A 21,214-nucleotide genomic window follows, 5' to 3' on the forward strand; every position below is an offset into this window, starting at 1 on the left:
GAGCATCTCAGGTTTGCAATGGCTGCTTTATATCTGATTCACAAAGCCAAAAAACTTGAGAAAAATCAGGAGATGCCTGGGTCATCTTTGTGAATGGGTCGTTGTCTTCTTACCTATAATCATGATGTTAATGATCTAATTTTGTTTTCATATGGTACAATATTCAATACTACCACAACAACCAAAAGAATTACCCTACTACACATAGTCACCAGTATGCAAGTAAAATAAAAACATTTTACAAGCTCTGGAATCAAATTACCAACCGAGTCGATGGGTGACTACTGTGCACAGTAGGATATGTGAAGGATCCTTAACAAAAAAGCATATGATAACACGAAAAAGTACCACATTTGAGGTAATTCAAATTATACATATGTTGTTTGTGTACTGGACCCATTAAAGGTGTAGAGCAGCAACATACATGCACCGGAGGCCAGATTAGGTCACCACATGCAGTAACATATTACCACAGGCAGTGATTATTTCTTCCCAAGTCTAAAATATTAAACAATGCAAATACAAATAAATAATTTCCATCATTGTGAAAATGATGATAATAGTTTCTACAGCCGCTGTGCCGCATGGAAAAGCATGCTCTGAAAGTTAATGGTTTGTACATTGTACCTTCCCTTGAATCTTTTCCTAACAGGTCCAGGGGAAGGCTGTGCTTTTCCCGTGAGGTTAGGCACATCCTATTGGTGAATATGACCAGCTCATTGGAATGCCTAAAAATGTCCCCATGGACCCCCTGACTTTGCGACTTTACCGTAATGCAGAGAGGGCTGGAAAACATGCATTATAATATTCAGATGTATGATGCACACATTCTGATGTCCCTGTCAATAGGGTCCCGGAAAAATGGTTTTGGAAGTGTCCACATAGTTTGGGGGTAAACAGGACAGGTGCACTAACTGTGATGTAAAGGCAAACATTATGAGGAAATATTTTTAAATTAGACCCTGTATACCTCCCAGTGATTGTGCTATTTTTAGCAGTTCCTCATCCCTTCCTGTGTTCATGAAAGAGGGTTAGCATTAAAACAAGAAATGTAAGTCTAACATCATGGTTATTTATATATCCCTTAGCCAAGAGTTCTCAAAATAAATTAGAAATTACATTGGCCGACAAACTTATATTGGGAGCCTTCCCTAAACTTGGATGTCAAAAAACACCAGAATTCTTTTTGAAAATATTGTACCCCCCAGTGGTATGGGGCACCTTTCAACATTTTCTCGTATGTATGTATGTATGTATGTATGTATGTATGTGTGTGTGTATGTATGTATGTATGTATGTATGTAAGTATGCATGTTATGTATATATGTACATATGTAAGTGTGGTACTTACAAAGTGAAGCAGCAGAGTGCTGTACAAAGGGAACACACCAACATACGACTGCAAAAAATGACTGCACCCCTCACTAACCTGCCCATCGAAGTACCCACTGATAGCTCCCTGCACTACAACACCGAAATTCAACAGTCCAACCCACACAATCCACATACGAAAATTAAGCCAAACACCCTTGCTCACTGTGGCTTAGAGAGGCTCAGCTTCACCTCACTGAGGAGGCCCAGCAAGGCAGAAACACATGTCTGAGGTTGCTGATGGTACTCTTGCTCAGAGGAGACTTGCCTTGCATTTCAGTGCTGGACTGCCCTTGTGCGGTGGGACAAAGATCGATATTCAAATTATGATTTCTCCTCTGTGAAGGGTGCAGTGAGCTAAAACGTGGTTGTAGAAATTCCATATAACAGGATATTTTATCCATGTGTGTTCACGGTAGAGGGGCTCCCACACTCCTTTTGCACCTTGCTATTGATTAGCATCCCCAGCAGACATACAAAAACAGAACACTACACCTCTACTACCAATTAACCATGGCCCCACCCAATATATAATGACACATGAGGCTTCCATCTGAACAAAGTTGATCTATGCACTCATCACAGAACACCTAGAAACATACCAAATTGCATGTTGTGTCTGGCAAAGACACAGTTATCGGAGCAAATGGAGTACGGCTCCATACCGTCACAGCCACTGGCATGCAATTAGGGGTCAGAACTTTGGCGCATGCTCGGATTCATTTTGCTGAGCTCGGCAGTTGCCACGGAGAGTAATAAAGAGCTTACACACATATTACGGGTCTCCATTTGGTTATTTTCCCTAGCGGCACCATCCTGTAGGGGTACTTCACACCAGCATGACAATAGCGACGAAGGAGGGATAGGCCATGTGATCTCGACCGGCACCAAAACAAAATATATATATTTTTCTTTTCTCTCTTCTCTCTTCTCCCTTGTGAGGCACGAGAAGTATACTGATGCATTTTTCCTGCAGTATGTTGACACAGGACAAGGAGAGAGGAGAGCGTCATGAGGACAACATGACAGGTGCGAGCACATTTTGCAGGCCAGTACCATTTCAGATGCAGGATCAGCATTCTCTTGGACCACGCTGGGAGAGATGGCCGCAGAGCTTTGAAAATTATCTTGAGGCTCATGATGAAAATCCACCTGATTGATTTGCAAGAAGATTACTGGTAAACTCTGTGGGAGACAATGTGGAAGACCTAATTCCCACTTTCCTGGCGGAGGATGTCAAAACCTATTCCGCCTGAGGGAGGCACTGCGTGCCTATTTCGATCCACTGTGAAACATTGACCACAAAAGACACACATTCAGCACTGCACGTAAAATCACATGGATGCATTTGCAACCAGGCTTCACAAGCTGGCGCTGCACTGCAAGTTCCACAAGTTTCCAAATGAGAAAGTGATACACCTCTGGATCATTGGAGTCTGCATATCTTCGTCATTCAGAAAGAAGCTACTGCGAGAGCCTCTACCTCTCAAAACAAAGACCAGGACCAAAGCATGTGCAGATACATAGGCAAATCAGATGGAAAGGTGCAAAGGACTTGCAAAGGAGACATAGATCAGGTAACTCCAGGTGGCCACAGTCGCTACACTACTGGCAACCTCACAAGAAAGTTTATCTCCAGAGGCAAGTGCTATCGCTGCAGACTTCCTTTTCCACATGATCCAGGCATGAAGAGCCCAGCATTTGAAAAAAATGCACCGTCTGTGATAGGGTAAATTACCTGGCAGTTGTGTGCAATGCCCCGCCAAGCAGAGCTCCACGGCCCAATTATACCACCATGAAGCAGGAAAAACCTTTATGCAGCACCATGTCCAGAAGAGACACAGATGCCCGAAGGGAGGCTGTGAGAAACATACACCAGCTCACAGGAAGGTCTCCATCGCCCCCAATCCTGGAAGAAAAAGCACTTCTTGACTACGCATACATGATGAACACAATGACATCATCACCTGAAATCGACGGCAACACGGCAATATGGGATCAACCCGCGAACTTCGTAGTTGACACAGGTGCCACTCTCAACATCTTATGTATCTCAGAATACAGGAAGATGGGGAATCCTCCATGACTGGCTCAATCTAAGCTGTGGATAAGTCCAGTGGAAAGCTAAGGGCCCCGTCCGAAACCACAGAAAGTTCTCCATGGATCACTGGTACAAAGGAGAACATGCGAACACAGAGCTGCACGTATTACAGGGTGAAGTTCCTGGGAGCAATCTGCTGGGTCGCCCTACTGCTCTCAAAATGCAGATAGCGGCAGTAACATACACTAGGTGACATGACAACTCCATTATTCAAACTTTCCTGACACTGTCCACTGGTCTGGAGTGGCTCAAACGAGACCCCATAACACTGCATATTGACGAGTCTGTCACTCCTGTTTCCCAATTCCCGAAGAGGATACCGTTTCACCTTCAAGCACGGGTGGAGAAAGCGATACAAGTACTGCTCTAAAAAGACATAATCGAGTCAGCCAGCGGCCCTATCCCCTGGATGTCTCAGATAGTGGCCGTTCCCACAAAAGGCACACCTGGTGCAATACAGATATGCTTCGATGTGAGACAGGCAACCAAAGCAATTGGTTGCGAGAGACATCCTGGAATGCACCTTGGCTACATGATAAGTCTACTGAACTGAGCTCAAATCTTCTAGAAGCTTGACCTCAATAGAGGGTGCCATCAGATAAAGATAGAGGAGCAATCACGATACATCTCCGCCTTTGCAACTCATGTACTGTTTTTCAGAAATAAAAGACTCTGTTTTGGTACCTCTTCATAGGCAGAGATATTTCAGAAAAGCATAAGAAAGGTCATTTGTCACATCAAAAACTGTTTCAATTACAGCAACGACATTCTTGTGTTCAGAGCCACCTTGTAGGAGCATGATGAAGCACTGCACAAGGTGTGCGCTGCGCTCATGAAAGCAGGACTAACGATGAATCGAGAAAAGTACGAGTTTCACAAGGCATACCTCAAATTCTTTGAGCATATATTCTCGTAAAGAGGGATGAGCCCTGATCCGAGCAAGGTGGCTGACATTATGGGGATCTCGCCACTGTAGGACATGAGTGATGTCAGATCGTTCCTGAGAATGGCAAGTTATTGCAGTACATACATGTGCAATTTCACCACTGTCAGTGCCCCCCTCATAGAACTCACCAAAAAGGGTCGTGCCTTTCAGTGGACTCAAGAGTGCCAGAGAGCCTTTGTACAGATCAAACAGGAAATAGCATCAGTAGAACACATAGCAAACTCTAAAACTGAACTGTGTACAGAACTAACAGAGGCTGCTATCCCAGTAGGACTGGGAGTCATTCTGACGCAGCACCGACCGAGACAAGAAACACCAAGGCAGGTGGTTGCGTATGCCAGTAAGAAAATATATGAAGTAGAAACAAAATATTTGCAGCCTGAAAAGGAGGGGCTAGCAGTCATATGGGCCTGTGAGCACGTTCAAATGTTTCTCCTCGGAAAGACGTTCACCATTGTCACTGATCATCATGCATTGGTGACTATCTATGAAAATCCACACTGCAAGATGACCTCTGCACAGAAAGGTGGGGCCTATGACTGCAGGAGTTTGATTTCACCATACTACACAAGCCTGGCAAGAAATATAACCCTGTAGACTTCATGTCACGTCACCCCCTACCCAATGCTCTGAGGGAATTGTCAATGGCAGAAGAATATGTCAACTTTCTCACACAACAAGTCACTGCAAAAGTGATCACGAACAAGATGCTGCATGAACACACTCAAAAGGATGGTCTGCTAGAAAAGCTAAGAGAGCTCGTAAGTTCTGGAAGGTGGAGAGAAGTGACCAATGAACAGTCAAGAGACCACACGGGAGACACACTGGAGCTTGCTGCATTCAAGGGGGTACGTGAGGAACTTTCAATATCAGCAGATGGGCTTGTGATGCAAGGACATTGAAGAGTTATCCCAAAAAGTCCACACAAATCTGTTGTTGAGCTAGTGCATGAAGGACACAGAGGAGTTGTAGCTGCCAAGTGGCAAATAAGGGAAACCATGTGGTTGCCAGGTTTAGATTAAATAGTGGAACACCCCGCCATCACCTGCCATCTCTGGCAAAGCACCTCAAGAGCAAATGACCTGGAGCCTCTGTGAATGTCTAAACTTCCGGAGCGACTCCAGACTCTTTGTGCTATCAATTTCTTCAGACTATTTCGGAGAGAACACATACTGGATGTTCTTCATGGATAAGTTCTCACAATTTACTATTGTGCAGCTGCTGGCATCCACAACGGCCAGCTCAGTAATACTGGAACTGGACAACTTCTTTTCAATGTGGGGAATACCTGAAGTGTTGAAATCAGATAATGGACTGTCCTTCATCAGTGCCGAATTCTCCCGATTTATGGAACCCATGGGCATAAAGCACAGGAAGATAATGCTAGTATGGCTTCAAGTGAATGGCATGAGCGAGAGATTCATGGGGAGCCTAAAGAAGGTGCTGCAATAGAATGAACGACGGGCCATGTCGCTCAATAAAACCATTTGCAATATGTTGCAGGAACATAGGAACTCCACACATGGGGCGACAGGAAGGTGTCCATCAGAATTGATGTTTGGAAGAAGGACTGGAACAAGACTGCCACACAATGCATCTGCGCCAATGTGGGGAGAAGATGAGCTGAGGATGGTGGGTGCAGCCGAGAAAGGGAACATGAAGCATTACGCCAATGGTAAGCGTCATGGCACTAGATCGAACATTCAGTGCAGAGATAAAGTTTGTGTGTGCCAGAGACAAGGCAAGAAGACTGACTGCAGATTTGATCCTGTGCATTTAGTGGTCAGTCATGACATGCAATATAGCATAACATGGAATCATGATATTTCATGTCACGATATTACATCATGACGCCATGTCAAAATAGGTAATGTCAGAATATGATATTTGCATATCATGTCATGACATATCATTACATTTCAAACACTATGATCTGTCATGTTTTGAAGTTCATGCTCTTTGCTATTGACGAATTGGGACTAATCCCTTACTTTAGACACACACAAATGGAAGGCCAGCCCTTTCTGTACCAAGCTACGCCCCTCTGTAACTGCCTTCCTCTGTACATTAGGGGTATTGACGCTCACCTGTTTTTAGGAAGGCCTCGAAGACATCACTATTCCTGGTGTAAAGCGATACTCCCTTTCACTCACTCCTCTGGCAGCTAACAACATATTATCTGGACTGTTTTTATTGCAGGTCTTACATTTTAGAGCCAGCACAATACCAGATGTATGCTGTTCTGAACACCAGCACAATGAAAGGATGTGTAAGTGTGTTACTGGTGGAATTTTTTTTATTTGACCTGTTGTTAGTTCCAGTGCTAATGCATACGTAATTATACCAGGGCTAAGGGCAGCCATATTTGGTCATTGAGCAAAAGATACACTTCGCAAGGCATATGACATTACTCTGGTCATATCATTGGCCACGATCCAGGTATTTTAAAGGTGCTTCCAATAGTGCAACTCCTCAAATTGATCTATTTTCAATCCAGGTTCACTGGCAATACAAATGTAAATCGACTTACTTCTACAAACACATGCACAGGGTGAGCCTTTACATTCTCTGTGCTGGTCAGGGGAGTTGCTAGGTCTGGAAAAGACCCGGGGCTACGCTGATGTCGGAACTGTTGGGACTGGGGGCTAGCTAGTCTTTTGGCTGTAGCTCCTGAGATTCTATCTGGAGCTACAACCAAAAGATCAGGGGATATAGCCCCCTAGCCCCCCCATAGCAACGTCCCTGGTGCTGGTGCAGGCTCACCGGATAAGTGTAGGTCACATTTATGAATAATGTGACCTGCAAGTCTCTGCAAATCACACAAGTAAAAAAGTGAATCCTCTGCACTTTTCTTACCTGTGTGATTTTCTGAGACCTGAGCTCAATGAGTTGATGTGTGCCAGAGAATCTGGACCCAGCGTACTTCAGTCACTGTTGGTGTACAGGAGTCTTCACACCACAGGCCAAAAATAAGGTGAGCTGCATGATTTTCAACTCCTTGTAGATTGGATAGTGTCTTCTCCATGAGGCCAGTGTCAAGGGTGCTGAGAAAGTCTCTTCAGGATACAGTGACTTTAAGGAGTAGCGTGATTGTATGGGCCAGCTAAAGAAGTAAAACAGTCCCGTTCAGGGGGCTTACAAAGTAGAAACCCTACGTAGTAACAACATGTACTTGAGGATCTTATGAGATAACGTTGAGCTCTCCTTAATAACTCAAATAAACAACAAAGAGCAAGTAGGTCATTATCAATCAGAGGCGTTGCTAGGGGGGGGTAAGGGGGCTATAGCCCCGGGTCTTTTGGTTGTAGCCCCGGATAGAAGCTCAGGCGCTACAACCAAAATGCTAGCTAGCCCCCAGTCCTGCCTGTCCCGACATTAGCTTAGCCCCTGATCTTTTCCAGACCTAGCAACACCCCTGTTATCAATAATCATTACTTTGTAAAATCAAGTAATTTATACCTGCTGTTTCCTTTCCCTTGTTCAACCCCTCGTTCTTTCACATGTGGATGGAATGAATGCGCTATTTGTGCGAGTCCACGATTCCAATTTAAACCCCTGAAAATAGCTTTCCACAGTGCAGCCAAACTGATTGCTGGAGCCAGAAAATTTGATTTGGTTACACCAATTTTAAGGTCCTTACTTCGGCTTCCTTTACATTATCAGATTTGTTTTCATTAGACTGCCTGATTTTTAAAGCTCTTTGTTTAGGCCACCCTACTTATCTTTTGGAACAATTGTGTATTTTAGGTAGAAATAAGAATTCCTGAATTATAGACAAGCAACCTTCTGGAATTCTCATAAAACTCATATCCCTAGATCTGACTCCTTGCTTCACTTAAGAGAATTGCTGAAAACGTAGCTCTTTTCTAGAAACGGAATTTGCTTTTAAGGATATGATCTGTTTTTTTCTATGTGATTTGAATTCTTCTGGCATTTTATGTTTTATTGGAATTGTATTTTTATTTTGTACATTGTTTTTTCTTTGGTCTTTCTTATTTTATTTGAATTTGCTTATGATTGTATTGGAACTGTACTTGTACATTGAATAGTACATTGCTGTGTAAATCATCTGTGGATACATTTGTTATTTTTTATTGAATCTTGTGTCTATTTCTCAAATTGTACTTTTTTTTAACTATGTACAGCTCTCTGTATATTATGGGCCTCATTACACGGAAGGCGGTAACCATGGCGCTATTAGCGCCATGGTTGCCGCCGGTAATTTACCGATTCTGCCATGGTGGATGGTGGAATTACCGCCCCATTCCAAGGTTGGCAGGGCGGTAATTCCCCATTCACCATTGGCCCTTCCCCATTCCCATTGAGCCCCCACAGGGCTCAATGGGAATGGGGAAGGCGGTAATTACGGTACCGCAAATTGCAGTACCGTAATTACCTCCAAGGTCCCTTTGCGGGTCCCGTCCTCCCTTTGCGGGTCCCGTCCTTAATGGCTGGTAAAACCAGCCATTAAGGTAGGGACCCGCGAAGGGGCCTCGTAGTAAGGCGGTAAGGGATTACTGGTACCGGTCCCCTTACCGGTACCGGTAATCCCTTACTGCCATCCGTGTAATGAGGCCCTATGTGTTGATAAGGTTTGCGCCATATATATAAAAAAATCAAACACATTATCAATGATTGTTTGAAGGTGCTATGGATGAGCACTAAATGTGGCTGCAGAGGATTGGGTCAGATGAATGGCAGTGGAGACGTGCCAGGTAGGCCCATCAGCAAGATCTTTGCTTTTTTTCTCTGTTGATGCACAACCATCTTGAGCACTGAACTTGGATCGAGTATTTACAATACAAGGATAAAACCCTGAACCCCTTGTACAGTTTGAAATTAAACTGGAACTGTCTGCAGACATGTGAATGCCTCTTTGTTGCCCATGACAAATATGAATACTGAAGAGGATCCGCAAGAGGTCTGATCTTTGAAAAATGACACATGGGATGTTGTCAGGTGTAGAGTGAGGTCATTTGCTCATTACTTGATGGGTACAGTTTTGGAGGAAGAATGTAAACCATGTGATGAGTGAACCTCATATTCCTGTCCAGGTTGCAAAGCATTGAAGCAGACTACTGTGGTTCATGGTGTCAAAACCTGCATAGAATGCTGAACCATTAGCCGGCTGCCTTTCCTTGATCACAAACTTTGAGAAGCTCTTCTTTTATGGCAGTAGGGTGGTTCATGCAATATGTTCAAGTCTGAATCTAGTTTGGAAAATGCTCAAGAGCTCAAACGGAATCAAACAGGAGGGGGCTGTGAGATAATCAGTGTTACCAGTGTGATTCATGGTAGGACACAGAAGAGTCCGTAGATAGGGAGGATGTTGGTTGTGCAATTTTGGTGTCATTCTGGCATGCTTCGAGATCACAGTGATAATGCCAGACAAGAGGTTAACCGTGGTATGGTTTTTAATGATGGTGGAGGAAGACCATTGTTAATGACATTTGAATTGTGTGACTTTGTCAGAGATTATGTTGAATGAAGGATTCAAGGAGTTTTCCCAGTATGGTTTCTTCTATCAGGGTGAAGTCTCATAGGGACATGTGGCTAAGTGGCCAAACAGGGCATTCTGGGAAACTAGGAAGTACCTTGGTTCTGATGTTTTTCATGCAACAGTTCATTTTGTTACTGAAGAATGCCACTGAATCTTTACAGAAATAAAAATCATATTCTGAGCTGTTGTCTGAAAATTACTAACTTATAATTAAGAGCTTTTTTGATTGAAATTCCAGAAACCTTGATGCAGTTTGTTCTATGCAGCATTTGAAAAAATTGTGGGAGCCTCTCTGCTTGGAATGAACAAAGCAACATAACCTGTTCTCGGTGATGGTTCCCATTTAGAAGTGTCTACAACCATATTTTACCTCACCTTACTTTTCAGTGAATTAAGGTTTCACTTTCAACATGCAAACATCAGTTTTTAGCATGTTGGACTTCATCACTAACATGTGGCTAGGCAGACATCAGGATTACCCTTCAAATTTAAGCAGAAACCCCAAATGTTCCAAATTAGCAAGAATTATGGGATCACCTCTACTGGGAAGGAACTCAGCAAAATCTCCTATTCTCTTGAATGTTTACAACTTGGGAAGAACTACACCACTTTTTATTAGCTCACTGTACCTTTTTACAGAGGTGAAACACCCATGTGCATGTCACTCTGGTGCATTCAAGCATGGCTATCCAAATCCAAAATGCTAGGTCATTCTCCTCTGGACTTGAGTACCACTAGCAACCCAAGACACATCTTTCCCTCTTGTTGTGCATCATCAGTGAGGTAGCACTGTGGTTTTCTGTCTCTCTGGGCACAGAGAGTTAGGGGTATGCATCTGAATTACCCATCAAACTTGTAGTGATAACCCAAGCATTCCAAATGTGCAAACATTGTCAGATCCCCTCTTTGTAAAAGGAACATGCCCAAATAACTTTTTATCGGTGATGGTTCCCTCTCAGCAGAGTGCACAACCATGTTTTAGCTCACTGTACATTTCACAGAGAAGAAATATCTATTTTCATATTAGTCTGATCCCATCCACAAACATAGGCCAGCTCTAAAATCTAGGCAATTATCCTCTTTAGAAGAGTACAACCAGCAACCACAGTACTGTTTTTGCTTGTTAGGCATCATCAGTGAGGTGTGCCTGTGTCACTGTTTCTCTCTGGGCTGAGAGAGCAAAGGGGCCACAGGATTATCCTTGAAGCTGAGACTTGCTCTAAATGTGAGTGGTAAGAGATGTTTTGTTAATTGTGTAATGTACGTATCAGAAGCGGGCTGTGAGGCGGGCTGTTCTTGCCTCATTTTCCCAGTTACCCAGCTGCTCTGAGGAAGAGGGGCGCAACAAGCACCAAGCACTTTCAGGGTTCAGCTACAGCGAAACGGGCAGTGAGGCAGGCTGTTCTTGCTGCATTTTCCCAATTACCCAGCTGCTCTGAGGCGGAGGGGTGCACCAAGCACTTTAAAAGGTCAGCTCCAGCTAAGCAGGCTGTTCTCACTGTTCCCACTGAGTTCCTAGCTGATTCCAGCATCCTTGTTTTTTGTTATTTTTACCTGGTATCTCTGCTCTCTGCAAGCTGTCCTTTTACCCGGCAGCGTTTTGCGCTCTATGCACTCTGCGAGCGTCCACCACTGATATCAGCTGTTCTAATTCTCCATTTTGGAAGCCGCTACTCCTTTGTTTTTGTTGGCGTACGTGTGACGAGCAATAGAGCTCTAGTGTCATAGAACGCTTAAGGTTGACATGTTCCTGAGACTTCATTCAAGGATACCAGGGGGCTGCTGCTCTGCCCTGTGCTTGTACTTCAAAACCCCAACTTCCCTACTTTATGCCAGCAAAAAGAGTAAGATTGGATCAACTGTGAATATTTCTGTTGATTATCGTTTGTTTGACACTGCTGGGAGGCTTTTTCATGCCAGGACTTGCAGGACCCAAAGGTGCTCGTAAGCTACACTAAGGAGGCATTGCACCATCGGAGGATTCTGCAAACTGCAAACTGATGTGAATTGTGCTGTACAATCTAGTGCAGCTGCCTGCCCACTCACATTGCTCAGAGTGAATTGCTAAACTCTCATTAAACCCTACATCCCACCACGTTGTGCATACATACAGGGATTGAGGGAGGGGAGACAGACTAAGACTGGCCCTGAGCAAGTCGTGCGTGCCTCACTCATGTAATAGCTTTGCTTTGCTGTGCCTTAGTATTCCAACAACGGCCTGCAATTGTATCGAGAAAGCGGCACGGCTCAGGTTCTGACACTCTATTGCCATACTTTTGCTGCATTTTAAGTTGCTCTCTAATCAAGCGAGCAATTAGTTTATAATGAGCGGAAAAGCCAATTTACAAGGAGCAGGCGAGTGTGGCGGGCCTTGAATGCTCCCTGAGTCATTTGGACACTTTATGTTTTGGCAAAAGCCATTGATGTAAAACGGCATGGTTTTGTGTTTCACTTTACAGTCTTCTTAGTCTCTGCGGGCTCTGTTTTTGCCTATGTTTTCTTTTTTATGTTCTAATTTTATTGTTGCCTAATTGGGTTTTTCTAGATAAAATTGCAAAAACTGTTTTATTATTGTCTTAACCTTAGCAAGTATGTCAAAGAGGAAAGCAACGACTGAGGCAACGACTGAGGCAACGACTGAGGCTTCCCTAAGAGAAAATTTAAAAAAGACGTTTTGTAACATGTTTACACCAATTAGGGAGGTCAAAGTGCTTATCTCAGAGATTAGTGACTTGTTGTGTGACATCGAAAGTGATACCAATCGAGTAGCCAAAAAACGGTTTAACTCAAATTGTGCCATACAGAGGACCAAGATAAATTTGATTGAAACTGTACCAACAGATCTGGTTCATATGGTCCCCTTTGCCACAACTAGGAAGTATACCCTAAATGGCAAAGAAAGGGCCACGGCTCTCAGTTTTCACAAAGAATCATTGGATACTTTTCTGGCTAGTAAAAGGCCAGACCAGGTGGATTGAATATATACTTCATGTGAATTTGGATAGTTCAACCCTACCATGTGTCCTAGAATACTCAGATCTAATTAGAAAGGGACCATCCCTGAGTCCCTCCAGTAGTCCCCCACCCAGCTGATGCCTTGCACCAAGACATCCAAAAAGCAGAAGAGTGGTGAGAGCTCCAGCCATCCCGACCATGAACAAATGTATGCCCCTTGCAGGGCTAACTCCCTCAATGGCCCTTTGTGCATTAAATCATGGCACCAATGTCCATGCCAGATCACCCAGATCAAACATGAAAAATTACAAGGTTACTTAAGTTCATTCACGAGAAGAGAGCACAATCAATCCATCTTTCTTGGACATTTTATCAAATATGCTGAAGCCATTAAGTGATTGAAACATGGCGCACAAAAAACTAACATCACTTGGAAAAGCTCCATCTGATGCAAAGCGAAAATCAGCTTCTGAAACACAACAACAAACAGCAGCATGACTAGCCGACCAGAGAACAAGAGCAACTCTCTCTTGGATAAATAAGAAGCCAAAGCAAACTAGAGCAAGACTTGCCGACAAGAGCAACATCCTCCAGTGTACATGAGACACCACTAGATCAGGACACGGGCAACACTGGGTACCCCAACTAGTATACAATAAAAAAGAGGGGGGAGAGAACACAACCCTGTCTGCCCTCCATCTTAACATCAAAGAAGAGAGTGCACTTCCCTCTAAGCCCATTTCTCACTTTGCTAAGTTATCTTTATAAAATGTTTCAATTGCTTTAAAAAGGGTGCCAGGGATACCCAGAGAGCCTCATTACAAATGTTGCAGTCCAGAAACAAAGTGCCGGTAATTCAGATTACTGGCACTATTTCCGGACCGCAGCACTATGAGAGAGAATACTGGTATAATGTTGCTAGTAACAGCAGATACTGTGCTATCATTGCCGGTAGCACAGAAAACTAAAACAGTGGGACCCTCCGGAATCAGTGCCGGAAACTCTGGCACCATGGAAAGAAGGCAGCATTACAACAGCAGTTTACCCGGAAACACCGGCCCAAAAATGCTGGTGCCAGTGGGAAAACCATGCCGGAAACATCAGCACCACGGAGCAGGGAGTAACCAGGCCTAGGTGTGGAGGAACAGGCCTCAGGTGCACTCAATTGGCCCAGATGCACACAATGAGTATAGGGACTGCTGAAAAGGTCCACACTCACACCACAAACACCTTCCAACACAACCATGCTGCCACTCGTAGCAATAGTTAGGGACTTGGAGGAGCTGCATGCAGGGGTGCAGCTCTATGAGCAGGACATGCTTCACTGGCAACAGACCGACAGGCAGTGGAGGAGGAGGATGAGAAGGAGAATTCAGAGAAACAATGGATAGCAAGTTGTGCCCCATAGGTGTGCACCTATACCCCGAAAAATAGCCACACCAAAGTCCCTGACTGACAGCAGACCCACACACTACACCGCCTCAACAGGGAGACCATCCTGGAAATAGTGGATCTCATCCAGGACAACATCCAGAGAATCATTGGCATCCGGACTGCCATACCCCCGCTTGTTGAGTTGGTGTCTGTGCTGCATTTTGTTGCCACAGGCACATTCCAAAACACAGTCAGTGAGCTGCATGGCATCGCCCACCCAGCATTTTCAATTATGCTTGTGCATGTCCTGGATGCCCTGCTGTGCATGTGTCCCAGCATATTTCCCTACCAAGGACACAGGCACAGGTGAATTCCACCAGGGTCCGCTTCCATGCCCTTGTGGGCATGTCTAATGTATTGGGAGCAGTAGAAAACACACACATAGAGCTAGTGGCTGCCCAAAAACACAGAGGATGTGTATGTATTGAAACAGAAAGCTGTACAACTCTTTGAATGTGCAGGTTATCAGCAATACAGACCTGACGATCACACACTGCTGCACACGCTTCCCGGGATCAACCCATGACTCCATGGTCCAGCGGAATAGCACATTGCCAGGCTACATGGCACGTTAGGGCGGACAGAAGATCTGGTTATTAGGTGAGTAAAAGGATCAACACACACACCACATTGCATGTGCACCAGTGCATGGGGGGTGTACTCAGGCATCATGCAAATGCAGGGAAACATTCTACACACAAGAGTCGGAGGCCACAACTGGCATGTACCACAGGAGTCAACAGTTGGACCCCCATCACAATCTTGGCACGGATGGACAGGCACATTCAAAGCACCAGAGTTACCAGAATGAATCACTGCCATGTCAGAAAGCGCAGCATGTCCCAACCTTTCCCCACCCACCACCAGCAACCCATCCTTGGGAGTCAGATCCTACACATGCCCTGACCACCATTTCCTGTCACAGGGTGCATCAAGGTGATTGAGGGCCCGCAAGAGAAAAGAGCCAGATGCATCTGTCACCCACACACATCACAACAGGCATGCACTGCCCAGTCACCTCAGATAAATGTCCCTCTCTGTGTCCCATTCCATGCAGGTGATTCCGGCTACCCATTACTACCATGGCTGATGACCCCTGTGAAAGATACACTGAGCCAGCAGGAAACAGCATCCAAATGTGCTCATATGAGAACAAGGACGATAATAGAACAGACTTTTGGACTGTTGAAGGCACATTTGTGGTTGACGGGCTGAGCCAGAAAATACCCATGAGTGGGAGAGAGCAATTTGAGGTCCAGATGACCTGAGAGACTGAACAGCCCATAACAGGATGAGCCAGCCAATTCTCCATGAGGGGGTGAGAGCAATATGGAAATCATACATCCAATAGGCCAGATAGCCCACTTGGGCGGAAACACAAAATACCCCATGTGGGGTTGAAAGCAACAAGAAAACCATATGGCCCGAGAGGCGAGTAAGCCCATGAGGGGCTGAAACACAAAGTACCCTGCTAGGGGGTAAAATAACAAGGAAGCCAGATGACCCAAGAGGGCCGATAGTCCATGAGGGGCTGAAACACAAATTACCCCATGAGGGGGTGAAATCAACATGGAAACCAGATGGCCCAAGATGCCAGATTGCCCACAGGGGTCTGAAACCCAAAGTATCCCACAATGGAGAAGAAGCAACAAGGAAACCATATGGCCTGGGAGACCAGATTGCCCACACAAGCCTGAGACACAATATACCCCACTGTGGGGTGGAAGCAACAAGAAAGCCAGTTGTCCCGAGAGGCCTGATAGTCAACACAAGACTGAGAAGCCAGGTCCCCATGAAGGGGTGAGAACAGTGGCAAGCTAAAACAGGATGAAGAGCCAGCAGACCCAGGCTGATCCTAGAAATACAGTAACCAGGAGAAACTGAAACACGCTGGAGGAGGGAACAGGGAACTGATTCTAAGTCCAAATCCAAATACTATTGTATGAAACAAGTAGCCAATTTACAGGACCAGTTACTCCAATTGAGGAACAAACTCTTTTAACTGACAAGGACATTTGTGTGGGGTCTGGCATCCCCTATTCCCCAACGACAGGAAGGATAAAGCGCTTCTTTTGAACTATACCAGCAGGTTGAGGCCTTTAAGACAGAGAGAACCAAAGACACACATTTTTGAAATCAGGAACCAGCCACCGCAAGCTTAGAGATGGGGGGAGTAAAATGTTTCTATGCTAAGTTTCAGTTCTCTTTGTTATTAGTGGTAGGGTTAGTCACCAGTGTAGGTTAGGTTCAGACAGAGGAGTGAGTGTCTTAAGACATTTAGATGGAAACCAGTATGTTACTTTTTTAAAGTTTAGGAAACCCCATTATCATAGTTGCAGGTATAGGTGAGGTGTTCTTTCCTTTAATAGTAATAATAGTAAAATCTCTGCATTTGAACCATGTCTTCTTGTCTTTCTCCTTTATCTGACTCACCACACCAAATAAAGAAGATGTTAATAGACTGAAGAGTAAGAGCATAGAACAAGCAACATCTAGTTGTCCTCAAATGAAATGATGCACCTGAGTTTTCCAACCTCGAGACTGCAAGCAAATGCTCCATCCTTTCCTGTCTCACTGACATGTCGATGGGCTCTCAGCACTTGGAACCATAACTAAGCTCTCCCATTTAACCCTATCACTAGCCCACATCTGAGGTAACCAGACCTAAAGTGCTGTAGTCCAACAGACTGTGGGCTCTACCCCTATGGATAACATACTCCCAGGTTTATCTGCCAAACCGATCAAAAGAACATAGGGAAACAGGGAAGTGGGTACTTCCGATCTGCACTCATCAACACCACAGGTTTTTCAACTGCATCTCTCACTGTCCCACTAATGACCCACACGGCATTTTCTTCCTTACAGGGCCATATGGCGCTACACAAGATCACTTACTTTACATTACACATTCGGAGGTCAATTTTCCTGCAATTCAAAATAAAGTTCCATTAGAAATATATTGACACTAAGCTACTGCAGATATACTTACGTGGAGACCGGTAGGGTTTTTATTACTGCATATTTTTCTACTTTTCCTAAAGCAGGGGAACTGTATTACATAATTGATTTCCAATCTGCAGGACCGGGTGGCGTCGTAGGGAGGGGTCTCAATTAGAAAATTCTGATAAGACTCTTGCTATTGCATTGCTTATTTATCAGCTGTAAATGGAAAGTCTGGTAAGCAGGCACGCCCAAATAGAGCCAATTGTGCTGGCACAGTCCTAATTTAAGGCAACGGTGGCTTTACAACCTAGGCTGGCTGTTCCTATAGGAGAGAAATTGACGTGTCTTACAAAGGATCTTATTTTTTAGCAGCTATGTTTCTTTTTGTGAGCATGATATGTCTGATTGTAAATAGATCTTATTTTGAAAATATCATCTAATTATGAGTTTGGATTGGTTGGGTATTGACGGTGTTGGGGCATATTGCACTGCTCTTGCAATTACAACATTTCCTCAGTTAGGCTGACACCAGGCACCAATCTCATATTGCCTTTAGTTACACCTACTTGCAATCTCAGTGTTGCCAACCCACGCTACTTAAGAAGTCACATTAGTTGGTTTGCACTGTGAAGATTGAGCAAAGTGACACCCGAATACCATGGCACAGTAACACAAAAGCACTTACAAGTCTGACATCTGCTCCTTTGTCAAGTTTAAAGGGTGATTGTAGGTGGTGATCCCGTAATCTCGAACACTCTTCCCTTCTGGTAGGTTGCCCCGCAGAATAGCATTGTTAGCCACGTTGATAAAGGACACTACGGCATGCCAGCCTGGGTTATAGAACCAGACCTGCAAAGAAATATGACACAGAGAAAACATTGAAGCATTCATTTAAGGTTTGTTCGCTTGCAAATCAAGAATCTCCACCCCTTAATGGGGTGAATCCTTTAACACCGGTTCTATGTGGTTACAAAGACTCAATTTTCAAAGCCTACAATTTGGTCAACCCAATTTGATTGACCTATTGTCAACCTTTGTATTTTTTGATGAAGGGGTATCCACTATGCCACCACTCCCTACCCCACATCTCCCACCGCCTGATTCCCACAACCACTTAACCCTATCCAGGTATCATAAAAATACCCACTTCTCTGACCCATATGCCAGTGTCCATCCCCAGAACACATCTCATTTATGTAATATAGCATACCAACTCATACAACTTTACTTTATTATTTGTAACACACTACACGCCGGTAGGCCTCAGATCACACACAAACCAATTACAAGACAAAACAACACACATGAAGAGAAAAGCCAGCCAAGGAGAGAGCATGACCTTTAAAATTTGGTCAGGCAAGGTTAGGTCCTCAGTGAAGCTGGAAGCTCATTCCACAAATTGGGGGCCCAAACATCAAAACAGACCCCCCATATTTTGGCAGATTCAACCCCGGCTGAGATAACTGATTATTGCCATTGGACCAAAGGAGTCTCCTACAGGGAGCTACCTTAGATGACCAGATAACTAAAAGGGAGCATTGCCAGAAAGACATTTGTGAGTGAGGGTGAGATTATCCACTGGCAACCAATGCAAATTGCATCTCGCTACAGAGATATGATCCTGCATACCTAAGCTAAACACAGCCCGAACAGCTCCGTTCTGAATAACCTGAAGTTTCTTAAGAGTGGAAGAATAGATGCCCATGAGCAGACTCTTGCAATAGTCCAAATTTGAGTTGATGAAGGCTGAAGAAACCAACACTGCATTCTTCTCAAAAAGAAAAGGATGAGTCTGCCAGAGCAAGTTGATAGTATAAGCACATGAATAGCATAGGTATGCAATATGCTTATTAAATGATAAGTGGGAGTCAAACAAGATTTCCTAGAGTTTTCACATGAGGGGGCCACAGGAATGGGGCATTCAGCAATTAAGAATTGACTATAACGCGAATCATTTTTTTTTAATCTAGGACCGAATCCGATAATAAGTCGTTTGTATTATATTGTTTAATAGCAGAAGTACCCGTTCAGGGGTCTGTAGACAGACATGATACGACTGATCCTGTAAGTCACTGTTTTGATTCACTTACCACTTAATGTGGTTGGTACATGAAGTAAACTACACTGAGAAAGGTCATGTGTGGCTGGTTGACATACCCTGGAGCAGACATTGGAGGGAGGTGATAGTTGGTGCTGTTGCATACTGGGAACTTCTGTGCTCTCTCCCTACCTGTCGCCTCACCATGGCATGGTGCAGTTTGTTGCAGTGCATTGCAGTGTAAATATCTTGGAAACTGTGCATCCTGGGGTCTGGACCTCAAGTTTTGTTCCTCGTGTTGGGACTGGTCCTTCTATGACCACATTCATGTCTTGCTGATTTCAGGCAACCGCCTCATGTGTGAAGGTTATGAAATATGGGCAAAGGGGTGGGGTGTCCAAATGCCATGTAGCTAGTAATATCCGGAGGGTCCTAACAGGTAAGTATGCAACATTTGGTGCCAATTGCTGAAAGAGTGTGGAATTGTATAAGGCAAAGCTTTGCCAAGCGACAAACCCACAAACAAATTTTGACTTGTGCTAAGATCCGGGGGAACAGGGTGGGGCGCCCAAATGTCATGTAGCCAGTAATGTCCGGAGGGTCTGAACAGGTAACTATGTAAAATGTGGTGCAGATTGGTGAAACGGTGTGGAATTGCTTAAGGAACAATGCTTTACCAAGTCACAAACCCATAAACAAATGTTTGACTGGTGCTGAAATCCAGGGAATGGGGTGGGGCATCCAATTTTCATATACGCAGTAATATCCAGAGGGTCCTAACAGAACAGGTAACTATGCAAAATGTGGTGCAGATTGGTGAAACAGTGTGGAATTGCATAAGGAGCAAAACTTCACCAAGCCACAAACACATAAACAAATTTTGACTTGTGCTGAAATCTGGGGGAACGGGCTGGGGTGTCCAAATGTCATGTCACCATTAATGTCCAGAGGGTCCTATCACGTAACTATTCAGAATTTGGTGCAAATTGGTGAAATATAGTGGAATTGTATAAGGAGCAACACTTTGCCACAAATCCCACCACAAACACATTTTGAGCCTACTTCACAGAAATTTTCATAATGGAAATATCCCATTGGAAATGGCAATATCCCATTGGAAAACGCTCTGTGAATAAGGGCCTTCGACTTTTATATATATAGATAGATTGCCAAGGAGTTCAGCACCATCCAAGACTTGTTTGACACATACGTTTTATTAATGGTCCAGTGCATGATCGCCCAAAGGTTCAAATAAAATCTGTTCATCGTCTGCATAGTTGGTATTGCATACTCCCAAACTATCCAGAAGATCAAACAGGGCTTCATGTAAATATTAAAAAGAATCAGGGTAAAGAAAGGAGCCCTGAGGTACCCCGCAGGTGAGAGAAAGTGGGAGCAGCTTGACAATCATCCACTGCAAACCTGGCGAGGCGGGGCCCCAGACAGGATTCAATACAGGCAGCGGCAGCATCAGAGCAGCTCCCAATTTTGATCAATCTTCTGACAAGCCGAGCATGATCCACCAGATCGAATTCAGCTGAGAGATCCAACAACATCAGGAGTGCAAAATGTCCACTGTCAAAAATGCTTACAATGTCTGTGTCCCATGCCCAGCTCAGAGGTCTGATTGTCCTAAACCCAGAAAATTATGAGCATCAGCAAACTAAGAAGCAAAAGCAATAGACTAAAAGTTCAATGAAAACCCTAGCTTCATGAGCCACAACCGTTCTGCGAGCCTAATTGACCGGCTTACCTAAGCAGCCTTCCCGACACAGCACATCACTCGCGCGACCAGCGCAAATCGGGTTACTGTGCAAGAGCTCACACGCCTAGTGATGGGATTATTTGAAGCACGAGAACTGGGAAATGTAGTCCCAGCCTTCAATAAAATCAATAAAAATTGGAAACAGCAGAAATACAAATACC

General features: G+C 44.4%; 1 protein-coding gene across 2 annotated transcripts in view; it reads right to left on the reverse strand.

Moving 5' to 3' along the window:
* Window positions 1–21,214, reverse strand: part of LOC138510440 (phospholipid-transporting ATPase ABCA1-like) — a 2,356,352-nt gene that overhangs the window by 498,761 nt on the left and 1,836,377 nt on the right. For both annotated transcript variants that reach the window (XM_069626098.1, XM_069626099.1), the window contains exon 35: window positions 17,936–18,099. In XM_069626098.1, coding sequence (XP_069482199.1) covers window positions 17,936–18,099 — 164 coding nt within the window. The remainder of the gene's footprint in view (window positions 1–17,935; window positions 18,100–21,214) is intronic.

The sequence above is a fragment of the Ambystoma mexicanum genome, chromosome 6p (genome assembly GCF_040938575.1).
Source record: "Ambystoma mexicanum isolate Mex_15411 chromosome 6p, UKY_AmexF1_1, whole genome shotgun sequence".
Taxonomy (NCBI): domain Eukaryota; kingdom Metazoa; phylum Chordata; class Amphibia; order Caudata; family Ambystomatidae; genus Ambystoma; species Ambystoma mexicanum.